We start from the raw sequence: 12,770 nt of genomic DNA on the forward strand, positions 1-12,770 counted from the left end.
GTGAAAATTGATTCTACTCCTCCTAGATGAACAATTAGTAATGGAACAAAATTCCAAGACCACTGATGACTTTACAGCTTAATATTGAACTCTTTATTGCCATTCCAACTACAAACAAAGGAAACAAAAAACATAACTCAACAAACACTAAGTTAAACATTAATTCCTGAAAACAGGTATGCCAAGTTTCACAGTTCACGTGCCTTCTATGTTTTAATATGTTTTAGACTAAACTATACAGATGTAACATTAAGCCACTCAAAATTCTTGGAGCAAAGAGGAGACAGGCACAATACAATAAAACATGTTATAACGAAGATTACACTGGCTCACCAAAGAATGCGTTTCAACATCTGAGTTTATGAAATTGCTTAACGCAATGTAGGAAAACTTCAGAGCCTGATTTTTGAGAGAGGAAGAGCACCTATAGCATCTATTAGCTCTAAATAGGTGCTCAGTACACGTGATAATCAAGTCCTCAGTCTACAGCGTTTCATAAAAGAACAAGACAAATAAAATGAAAGGTTTAGAATACTTACAATGTAGCCGGCATAGTCTTCATTTTCAACAAAGGAATCATGAAGCCAGATAAACTCCTCATGTTGCCGAACAACAGAAAATTCATTTTGTTTAAAATTTGGTAAAGAACTCTGCAAAGAAGGGGGCTTTTTTCAGATTTAAGTATTCAGATGTTTACACTACTATATCACGTTCTATAATCCAAATGCTGAAAAGTAGTCCATAACTAGAAGAACAGTAAAACAACCTTAAACTCTACTAAAGTAAGCTGCATCCTGAGTAACAATTTATCTTCTAAACGTTTTGTAAGATAAAAGTAATCTATTTTATAGTAGTAACATCATGAAAAGACAGTACCAATAAACCATCAAATCAAGCAATAAGTTACTTAGAAAATTAAAATGTAAACCTGAGGCAGAACATACTACTATCCTGAAGTACACTGTTCAAGTCTATAGTGAATAATGGAGAAAATGTACACCACGCTGAAGAATACAAGTGTGTGTAGAAAGGCCTACCAATAATTTAACAAAGTAAGTGAGAGAAACACAAAGTAAAACAGAGTAATCTAGAGAGAATCTCAAGTAAGTTCTCTTAAGTAAGTTATGGTTTTACCTTTTAAATCAACATTTTTTGCATATACAACTTGAATTTTCTTTGTTAATTACTTGAGGCTGACAAAAAGAAAAGGAGTACTTGTGGCACCTTAGAGACTAAAATTTATTAGAGCATAAGCTTTCGTGAGCTACAGCTCACTTCATCGGATGCATTTGGTGGACAAGTGAGCTGTAGCTCATGAAAGTTTATGCTCTAATAAATTTGTTAGTCTCTAAGGTGCCACAAGTACTCCTTTTCTTTTTGCGAATACAGACTAACACGGCTGCTACTCTGAAACTTGAGGCTGACAGTGTCTCTCTCATTTTTTAGTTAATTTATTATGCTTAAACGTCATCCAGATACAAGACTGGGTTTACCTTGGTATGAACAGTGAATTTCACTTTGTCCCTCTCGCTAAGAGCATCTGAAATATCCACTTGCAGGGCAGCATCAGTCTGGAGATCTACATTTATTGCTCTAAGCTAAACAAAGAACATCAGTTTAGACTTAATAAATACTAAACGAAAATAGCACTTCATTTCTCATGCAGCATGAGCTGATACTGCATTGATGGGCATCCTTACAACACAATAGATGGTAAGAACAAAACTACAAAATGTAAAAAATAGAGCTAGTGAGAAAACAAATCCAACCCACATTTCTTGCAGTGCACAACCATGCATGGCCATTTCATTTACTATGCTTCCTTGTTTATGCCCTATTATTAGTACTTGCATTTCTCATTGTATATTGTTTGTTAACTTTCTCACAATTCAAAAAAGCAAAATACATTGTAAATTTTAAAGATTGAATTCTAAACAGCCAGATGGATTTTTTCCTTAATTTTTTACATTATTTTATTATTTACAAACACACAACTCTAAAGAGCATGTAATATGAATGGATAATTTTAAAGGTGCCCTCAAGAGGGAGAGGGGGACAGTTTATGCCTTTTGTTTTTTTTGATATTCAAAAGGAATGATTTATTTTTAAAAAAAGTCTTTTCAATTTTTTTTTTTAATTAAAAAAATCTCATCTTGTCTATTTTAGAGAATATGGCTGGCCAGAGATGTGTTAGGATATGTGTAGAGTGGCTCTCATTTGAGGTTTCAATAAGTCAGCCTGAAGATTCTCACAATCTACTAAGAGGAAGTAGACCTAAAGATTCAATTTAGGCCAAATTTTTCAATTTTTCAGTTAAGTCTGAACCAACAAAGACAAAATTCACAATCATGGCAGAAACTGTGGATCAGGTGCTTCACTCGTTCTAAGGAAAAACTAAAGCCAGAAGAACTAGATGGGGGACTTCAACTTGAGTGCTGTGGCTAACAGCACTCCCTCCCCCAACTAAGTCTCTCAGTAGGTGCCAAAAAAAGAAGAGTCTGGGCTCTGAAGACAAGAAGGGGGTGAACGATGGCTGCTGCCTTGCCTCTTGATTGCATACGCCCCTATCGACAATGGCAAAAAAAATTCTTCAAGGAGTTACTGCTGTTCCTCATCTGATAGTGGAAGAATAAAGAGGTAAGAAGGAGATGTAGGATCTAAATCAGGGGTGGGCAATAATTTTCGCAGGGGGGGGCCACTCCACAAATTTTGGTAAGTTGCCACAGGCCGCACATTTCTACTATATTAATGGAGGGAATGTGGGGTCTGGGGAGGGAGTTTGGGTGCAGGAGGGAGCTCCCGGCTGGTGCAGTGTGTTGGGGTGTAGGAGAGGGTGAAGGGTATGGGCTCTGGGAGGGAGTTTGGGTGCAGGAGGGGGTTCTGACCTGGGACAGGGGATTAGGGTGCAGGAGGGGGTGCAGGTTCTGGGAGGAAGCTTGGGTGCAGGAGGGAGTTCTGACCTGGGACAGGGATGGGGATGCGGGAGGGGATGCAAGATGGAGGCTCTGGCCGGGAGGTGCTTACCACAGGCGGCTCCCAGCCAGCAGTGCAGCAGGGCTCAGAAAGGCTCCCTGCCGGCCATAGCTACGCGTTGCTCCCGGAAGCAGCTACGGCCGACTGCTGCTTGCACGTCTCTGCATGCCCCTTGGTGGGAGGGGAGCAGTGGGTCTCTGTCCATTGCCTGTGCCCGCAAGCACCGACCCTGCAGCTCCCATTGGCCAGTTTCCCATTGGGAGGAGGGTTAGTGCACAGAGCCACCTGCACCCCCACCAGGGGTACACAGAGACATGCCAGCAGCAGCCGGCCACTTGCGGGAGCGGCATGGGGCCATGGCAGGCAGGCAGCATGCCTGAGCAACCCACTCCCCCGTAGGACTTTTAGCAGCTTGGACTCTGAGATCGCGAGGAGGCCGGACAGAAATGTTAGACGGGCCACATTTTGTCCACCCCTGATCTAAATGCTACTACCCAAGATAGTTGAAGTTTCACTCTGGTTTCTCCAGGAAAACCCAGATTTCCAGATTATAGTCCCTTTCATCAGTGTGAGGTTGGAAGCCCAATCCCACTGAAGAGAAAACAAAGAGAACTCTGAGATGAGCACAGTATGTCCTTTCAATGGGAGTGGACAATCTAGAGTTATATCCTTAATTCACCCTACAGGTGAATTCATACAATATCATTGTATGAGATCATTCATACAATAAAGTAATTTGACACAAAATCTCTCCTCTAGTCCCTGCATGTGCAGGACATGTCTTGAATATTCTGGTGTATCTGGAGGACTGGGGCATTAGTACCCTTTTCCTTTAAAGATATAGGTCTCATGAAACTTCTAAAAATTAAAAAAAAAGATTTATACTTAAGCAAAGCTAATATCTATTTAGAAGCAAGTCTCACCTTGTACAATTTTGCAAAGCACAGGAGACTTGATTAAATAGTATTTATAACTATTGTAAATTCACATTGAGGTCTGAATCAGAGTTCTCATTCACAGTTTCAGTTCCTTAATTATTGCAAGGAACAAACAGGCAGCCAAACATTTTAAAAATATGAAGGTTACTTTGAAACCTTCTCACACATCATTATCTAATTATACCACCAATAATTTTTTGTTATTTGCAGTTTTATATTTGTGATATTCATTTTTGGCTACAAGACAATTGGCTATTTTGTTTTTGTAGTTTCTGCTGAAGTGTAAGGTTTTGTAGCAAAACATCCTTTCATATCATATCCACATAGCAGCTTTTTCATAGAATGCCACTAGACTTGCAGTCTTTATAGTTAAGTCCAAATTTCAAAATGGTTATGAAAATATCATCTCATGTTGTACAACTACCAACTCTGTAGCATGTAAAAACAAGTGTATAATTTTCTATGGAAGTCTCCTTAATGCCATTAATAGTTAATTTGCAGTACAATGGATAAAAGACAAGTTTGGGTTATTCAAATAAGACTTCTGTAAACTGACTTTCATGACGACAGAATGAAGAAAAATCTGTTTTGTATAGTTTAATGCCAGAGGGGACCATCAGATTATCTATTTTAATCTGATCTCCCGCATATTACAGGCCATTAAATTTCACCCAGATACTCATATTTTGAGTCCAATGCTTTAGCTGAACTAAATTTAGTTCTCAGGAGACTAAACTGTTGTGTGCTACAGGCAGAGAACAAGAGAGACCAAGGGCTTGTCTTCACTACGGGAGTAAATCGACCTAAATTACGCTACTCCAGCTATGTGAATAATGTAGCTGGAGTCGTCATAGCTTAGGTCATCTTACCCCGGTGTCTTCACTGCACTGCGTCGATGGGAGATGCTCTCCAGGGTCGACCGGAGAGCATTCTGCCATCGATTTAGCAGGTCTTCACTAGACCCGCTAAATCTCCCTGAGGTGCCACCAATCTCTGAGGTCTCTGCAATGGCAGGGAATTGATTAGGCAAGACTTGCCCAGATGATCCTAGCAGATGATCTACACCCCATCCTATGACAAAGGCAGAAAAAAAAGCCAATGTCCCTGCCAATCTGTACTAACTTTCTTTGGAAAGATGGTGAAAGAAAACAAAGCGTCACACAAAACCAAAAATGGTGCAGTGTAGACTCTAAGGTGAGTACAATAGTGCTTTATACAATGCTTGGAATCTCAAAGCTATTTTACTTTTATATTTTTTCCACTATATTAATGTCAAATGTAACTTTCTGAACACAAGCCACTATTTTAAGGACAAAAGTAAATAGGACAATTGCAAACAATAAGTAAGAACACACTGTTGTGATGGATGGCTTGCCCAACAGATACAAATGTACTTCCTCTATAAACCTTAGGGAGTTTAACAATATATTAAGTTATGCTACATTGCTTGCCTGGCAACAGGACCATTTATATTTGCTAAGGTAATGAAGCATTCTAAAAATGGTATGAAAGACAATCAGAAAGCTGAAGGAACTTTGTGAGTCACTGTGCAACAAGAATAAATTCTTTGTATTTTTGGGTATTGACTCAAGAACAATGCTGTCATGCCACAATAGTGAAGAAATTGCCCTACTCTATACATTACTACTTGAAAGAAAAAATGACTTAACAGATGGCTTATTGATAGAGGGGGGAAGGAAAAAGAAAAATCTGGGTTACACTGCAAACTTTCATAGAGATGCTGAAAGTCTAAACCAACAGCTTGCGAAAAGCACTGGCAGCCTGATTTTAGGGTGGGCATGCAATTATGCCAAGTTGCACATAATGTTTCTATACTTCAATTCATACTTTATGGCCACCTAGTAGAACTTCTCGTAAAGCAATTAAAATCAGTTAGAGAATTACAAAAATAAAAGCTATTTTCTCTACTTTGAACACAAAAAAAATCCAGCTTTTATTTAAAGTAACTGGAAGCTGAAAATAAGAGTAACTGCTCTTGGGGCACCTCAGAGAGAAGGAACCTGACCTCAAAAGAGGTGTGGTCAAGAGCAAAGTATCATCTTGGACTCTCTCTCAAGGGCAAAGTAGGTTTCAAACACTACTGTGAGGAAACTGGCACACTCTAGTCAAACTACTTGTGAAATGCCAGTTCTCGTTATGTCATACCATTTACAGTAACATCTACCCATGCATTGTTAAAAAATTAAGAGTGCTGTTGAAATGACAATGTCTGAACTTTAGAGAGAGAAAAGGGTCGAGATACACAGTAAGGAAGTCAATTAACCTAATCAAAGGCTGGTGTATAGTCATTCACTATAGAGTGTGGGATGACCTGTGCAAACACAGGAGGGTGATCCAAAAAAAAAAAAAAAAAAAAAAAAAAAAAGTCCAGGGAAATACCAACTTACAAAAGAGCACTTGTTTTTACTATTGCCACAGAAAAGAGCTGCTAAAGTTTTTAAGACTCAAATAGCTGAATCTGAGGCCAGGTCTACACTACAGACCTCTCTCTCTATAACTACGTCACTCAGGGGTATGAAAAATCAACATCCTTGAGCAACGTCGTTATACCAACCTAACCCTCCATGTAGACAGCGCTATGTCAATAGGAGAGCTTCGCCCATCGACATAGCTACTGCCTCTCGGGAGGTGGATTAACTACACCAATGGGAGAAGCTCTCCTGTTGGCATAGGAGCATCTTCACTAAAACGCTACAGCAGTGCCGTTGCACCACTGTAGCGCTCTATGTGACGACAAGCCCTTCAGAACAGCTTGCCTGTGCTCCTTTCATTTATGATCACATTATGATCAACTACCAAGAATCTGCAAAGAGGCCTGGTAGTTAATGCTGGGGATTTAGATTCAGAATAAATAGGCAATGAAAAATGGGGTCTGAAAGTAATATCAGTGGAAAAGTTAAGGGAAGGGATGGTGATTATGTTGTTCTGTAATAATTATTTGGCACTGGGATGTGAAAGGAAGAGAAAGAAGAGAGGCTCCTACTGGCCGCTTCAAAGGTATACTTGAAGAGCTGCTTAATCAAGACCAGGGGTCTCAAACACACGGCCCCGCGGAGTTACTTCCTGCAATCCATCATAGGCGCCGACTGCACCGGCGGCCAAGATCCCCTCACTCCCTGCCCCCCGCGTGCCGTGTCCCTGCTCCTCACGTCACCAAACAGCTGTTTGGTGGCACTTAGGACTTTCCAGGAGGGAGGGGGGAGGAGCGGGAATGCAGCACGCTCAGGGGAGGAGGCGGAGAAGAGGCAGGACCGGGGCAGGGATGGGAAGCAAAACATAACCCACCTCTGGCCCTGCTGCTGCCAGCTCCCACACAAGATGCTCTGGGGAGGAGGGCAGGCAGGCAGGCAGGCGGGCTCTCCAAGCTGCTGTTTAAGGCAGTGTTTACAGTCACTCTAACTCTGGGGACGGGGATGTCAGCTGCATGCATTTCAATGAGCCGTTTCCACAGTTCGCTGAAGTTTACACAAGTCAAACTGCCCAAGCTCAACAAACAGCCTTGCAGGTCCTCGCTCCAGACCAAGCCATTGAGTCTGCTCTTCCTGCATCCCCAATCCACCCCACCAGCTATACCCCGCCTCACACCAACCCTCGGCCAGCCCTTCACCACTCTTCAAACCCCCCCTCCCTCAAGGGAGGGCCAAACACACCCACCATTGAAATCCATCCCCATTGAGCCCATGCACAGTGTGAAACGCTGGGGGAGAAGGGAGCCGGGAAAGCAGCAGCAGCCAGCCAATGGAAAAAGCCTTTTTCCTTTAACACTGGGAGGGAGGGAAAGGGAAGGCGAATCAGAAAGAAATATCACCGGGGGGAGGGGAGGGAAGGGAACAGGGATCTTGGATTTTCCAATTTACAAAAGCCAAGCCTGTTCCCCACGCCTCTCACCCTCAACAACGCCTGGGTGGGAAAAAAAATCCCCGAACCTCCTAGGGGATGCGGATACTTCAACACAAGTGCTGACTGCTGAGTAAATTCGCTCAATAGAGGCCTACAACTCCAAGCATGATCTACTCCACCTTGCCCCAAGCTGCCACCTTAGAGGCAGAGCAAGGCACGCTGTAAGTAGTTGGGAAGAATGTTTGTTAAAAGTGGCAACATATGTTGTATGAATAGTTACTTTAAAAAGTTCCTGCCATTACAGCTATGTTGTTAGATTCTTAGTGTAGATCAGGGGTTGGCAACATATGGCACGCATGCCAAAGATGGCACGTGAGCCAATTTTTAATGGCACACTGCTGCCTGCCAGGTCCCAGCCGCCGGCCCTGCTCAGCTCACTGCCGAACCCAGGCCGGCTGCGGGCTGAGCTGGGCCACGTCAGGACCCCAGCAGGCAGCAGCGTGCCATTAAAAATCCTGCCTGCCCCCCTCCCCCGCGGGGGCAGGGTGAAGAAGCTTGGTTCTGCCGGCTGCTGCTGCAGGGCAGGCAAGGTCCCCCCTTCCCCACCTCTTCCTCCAGCATGCTGGGTTCCTCCCCTCCTCCTCTCCCTCCCTGCCGCTGATAAGCTGATGGCCCTTGCCAGGGAGGGGGAAAAGCACGGAGCCCGAGCACGGAGCCCGAGCACGAGGGGAGGAGGCAGAGAAGAGGTGGGGACCGGGCGTTGGGGAGGGGGAGTGGAATCAGGGCATATCCCCTCCAGCCCCCTGCCATGAGCTGCTCTGGGCAGGGAGCACCCCCAGGACACTAGCCCACACTGCCAGCCCTCTACTCCAACCCCCACCCCCACCCCAGGCCCTCTGCCCTGACCCCTGCATCCCCCTCACACCCCCCCAGCCCGCTGCCCTGACCCCCACACACCCCAGCCTCCTGCCCTGACCCCTGCACCCCCCCACAACCCCAGCCCTGACTCCAGCACCCCCCACGCATACCCAGCCCCCTCACACTCCATGCCCTGACTCTTGCATCCCCCACATTCCCACCCCCATCCTCAGCACCAAACAGGAGCTCCTACACTCCCCCCTACTCCCACATTCCCACCTGCACCCCTCACACCAGACAGGATCTGCCCTGATAAGCACTCCATACCCAAACCTCCTGCCCCAATCCTGAGCCCCCTCCCTCATTCTAGCTCCTGGCCAGACCCTACACCCCAACCCCCAGCCTGATCCTTCACCCCCAGCTCTGTGCTCAGTACACTCCCACCCTCAGCTCGGTGCAGAGAGAGAGAGAGAGAGAGAGAAAGAGAATGGGCCAGAACCAGGGAGAAGGTAGGTATCCACTCTATGTGAGCAGGGCCGGGATCCCAGACCAGCAGCGGGCTGAGCGGGGCCAGCAGCCAGGACCCTGGCTGGCAGGAGCCGGCGGACGGAACTCCAGACCGGCAGTGGGCTGAGTGGCAGCGGGCTGAGCGGCAGCGGGCTGAGCCACTCAGCCCGCCACCGGCCCGGGGTCCCAGCCCGGGTGAACAGAACCCCAGGGTGGCAGCAGGCTGAGGGGGCCAGCATCATAAGATCAACAAGTTAATTTAATTTTAAATGAAGCTTCTTAAACATTTTGAAAACCTTGTTTACTTTACATCCGACAATAATTTAGTTATATAGACTTATAGAGAGAGACCTTCTAAAATGGATTACTGGCAAGCAAAACCTTAAATTAAAGTGAATAAAGGAAGACTCGGCACACCACTTCTGAAAGATTGCCGACCCCTGGTGTAGATCATCAACAGTGTTACTGACCACATAAAGAAAAGGAGTACTTGTGGCACCTTAGAGACTAACAAATTTATTAATGCATCCGATGAAGTGAGCTGTAGCTCACGAAAGCTTATGTTCTAATAAATTTGTTAGTCTCTAAGGTGCCACAAGTACTCCTTTTCTTTTTGCGAATACAGACTAACACGGCTGCTACTCTGAAACCTGACCACATAAGGAATAGTTACAGGTGTTTATACTTTATTAAAACCCCTCTTCGCATTACAGTTTTAAAAAAGTTAATACATTGACTTTTAATAGCATACTATATTAGTCTTCATTTTTTACTATACTTTTGTATCGTATGAAAAGGTTTCAGTGATGTGGCCCTCGGGGCCAATATACTAGTCCTTATGTGGCCCTCATGGTGATTTGAGTTTGAGATCCCTGGTCAAGACCCTTGACTAACACATTTTTAAAGGCATTAAATGGGACAGTACTATGAACATGTTACTACAGGAGCTTGTAGCAGTAGTGGGAGGGAAAATATAGAATTTTCCAAACAAGATCAGTCTACTGGTATACAAAGGCCTGCAACTATGGCCATTATCTAATGTTTCACAGAAGGGCAACCTATCTATTTATTTCTAGAAATATCACACACATTCTCTCTCTCTCTCTCGCTTCTGCAGTGGCTGGCATTATAAGTGCTCACTGATTATTCTCCCCACCCTCCCTCTCTTATTTACTCTGCATTTTTCAGTAGGAATACTAAAAAGACTCTACCATACAATTGCCAAACAGTGCAAGTCCACAGGAGTAACAGTCCTTCCTGACCTCTTGTTAATTGCATTTTATGCTTTATGACCAAAACTAATTAAATCTTAACATGTATGCCTACATACCATTATTGCTCAAAATTACCTGTCCCCATTTAAAAATCCAGCCACAGTACCTAACTTTATGGCAGAGGTGTTAAATATATGATTCGCATGATATATTTTTGTGGTCTACATGGCATTTTCAGAATCTTAGCTTTCATTTTAAGAAGTTCCTAATTTTTATGGGGTTGTCTATATTAGCTATCACATGCTAGCTAACCCCAAACCAAGCATGACTTTTCCCCTATCAATCTAGCGGATCAAGGTCCATTCTTCCTAAGAGACTGATTTAAGCCAAAACAATATGAACATCAGTTTAAGTGCATCTGCATTTTTCAATCAATCACTCTAGTTAAACTGGTACATTTTTCTAACACAGAGAAGGTCCAGACAGGGAAGATGAAGAGAAACAAAGGGCAGAAATAGGTGCAAGCCCAATGGTTAGAATATTTTCTAACTGATACTGAACACAACAATGAGGTAGCAAACTAAAAATAAATAATTAAACAACAAAATATTCTGTTACTAAAAGTCCTAGTTGCACACATACTGTGGCACAAACCTCCCATTGTTATCAGTGGGAGGTCTGCTATAAACTGAAAAGAAAAGCTAGTGTTAATATATTACCTAGGCCCTGGCCTATAATTAAAGATGGAATTCAGTGCTCTCCACCAAATCTGTCACCTCTGCTCAATGCAATAGAAGATTTAAGAAGCACATGTACGAGAGAAGAAAAGATCTGAGTGGGAACTATACAGATGCAAAATATGAATCTCCTAAAATACAAAAAAGAAAAGGAGTACTTGCGGCAACTTAGAGACTAACAAATTTATTTGAGCATAAGCTTTTGTGACCTACAGCTCACTTCATCAGATGCATCCGATGAAGTGAGCTGTAGCTCACGAAAGCTTATGCTCAAATAAATTTGTTAGTCTCTAAGGTGCCGCAAGTCCTCCTTTTCTTTTTTGCGAATACAGACTAACACGGCTGCTACTCTGAAACCTAAAATACAAATGAACCCTGGATTAAGCTACTTTTAAAAAAAAGCTATTTAAAAAAAACAAACACTGGAGTGGAGGAAATAGGGGAATATAAACAAGCAGCTAAAGTATACTTGTTAAGATGCGTTGTTTCTATCCTGATAGGAGAAGAATCCCAAACCATAATAGCATTTAAAAACCATCAAAACAAATCAGTGTCGGTCATGGCATTTAGACACCCGGAGCGTTAGGGAGGCGAGGAGTTAAGATCAAGGGTACACAACTGGAACTAAGATTAAGGTAAAATGCACACACAAGCCCAGGAGAAAAACGCCAACGCTGCCGCCATCACCATACCCCCACCCCGTACCCCAGTGAGAGGGGCCCAGGAACTCGCAGATCAGACCCCACAACCCAGACGCAGGGGCCTCAGATCCTGCAAAACAGAAGCGCCCCCGCCCCGCCAGGGACCCTCAGGACAGAGCCGCCGCCCTCCTACCGGGTGCCAGGCGCCGGCAGGGCAGGGCAGGGCCCGGTCCGCAGCTGCCAGCGGCCCGGGAACCCCCGGGGCGGATGCACTTACTCCTCTGTCCTCTTCGGAGAGGAAATCTGGGCCGTCGTCCGAGCCTTCCTGCGCCGGGGGGAGACAAAGCGCACAGGTTAGTGACCCGGCCACACGCCCCTCCCGCCCGACTCCCAGCGGCGCCCGCCGTCGCCCAAACACCCACCATCATGGCTGCTCCCAGCGCTCCCTCCCTCCGCAAGCGCAGGCCCAGCCCGCCAGGCAGCCCGGAGCCGAGGGGAGGGGCCGGGCGGAGCTAAACCGGGAGGCGGAGGCGGCTGCTGCGCGCCTCGGGCGGGTGGGCGCGCAGCTCCCGCGGGGCGCAGCAGGGCCGCTGAGGGAGCCCGTGGGCCGGGCCGGGGACCTGGGGCGCGTGGCTGGCGCACACGCGGCAGGGGCAGGGTGTCGGGAGCGGTGAGGCGAGGTTAAGGCCTCCGGAGTCAGGTGGGCGGCACTCCTGCGCCCTTACTGCAAATGTGCACCTTACCTCCAGTGTGGACTTGTCTGACTTTAACTTGATACCTTTCTCTGCTGGACTGAGCAGCTTATTATTAAAATATTTGTTCTTCGTGTTGACTATAAGCAAGTCACCGCTGAGCCTTCTCTTAGTTAAACGGAATAGATTAAGAGCCTTGAGTCTGTCTTCATAAAAAGAAAAGGAGGACGTGTGGCACCTTAGAGACTAACAAATTTATTAGAGCCTAAGCTTTCGTGAGCTACAGCTCACTTCATGGGATGCATTATTTATTTGAGCATAAGCTTCACGAAAGCTTGTGCTCTAATAA

At 45.0% G+C, this 12,770-nt stretch overlaps 1 protein-coding gene across 2 annotated transcripts in view; it reads right to left on the bottom strand.

Annotated features, from left to right (window-relative positions):
• SNX6 (sorting nexin 6) overlaps positions 1 to 12,255 on the bottom strand; it is a 52,394-nt gene extending 40,139 nt beyond the window's left edge. Inside the window, exons 1-4 of one of the 2 annotated variants that reach the window (XM_038405241.2) lie at positions 12,152 to 12,255; positions 12,007 to 12,054; positions 1,494 to 1,598; positions 540 to 650 (exon numbers count right to left, since the gene is read on the bottom strand). In XM_038405241.2, coding sequence (XP_038261169.1) covers positions 540 to 650; positions 1,494 to 1,598; positions 12,007 to 12,054; positions 12,152 to 12,157 — 270 coding nt within the window. In that variant the 5' untranslated portion in view covers positions 12,158 to 12,255. The remainder of the gene's footprint in view (positions 1 to 539; positions 651 to 1,493; positions 1,599 to 12,006; positions 12,055 to 12,151) is intronic. The other variant, XM_043515978.1, reaches the window with a different exon arrangement.
• Positions 12,256 to 12,770: the final 515 nt, after the last annotated feature.

The sequence above is a fragment of the Dermochelys coriacea genome, chromosome 6 (genome assembly GCF_009764565.3).
Source record: "Dermochelys coriacea isolate rDerCor1 chromosome 6, rDerCor1.pri.v4, whole genome shotgun sequence".
Lineage (NCBI taxonomy): Eukaryota > Metazoa > Chordata > Testudines > Dermochelyidae > Dermochelys > Dermochelys coriacea.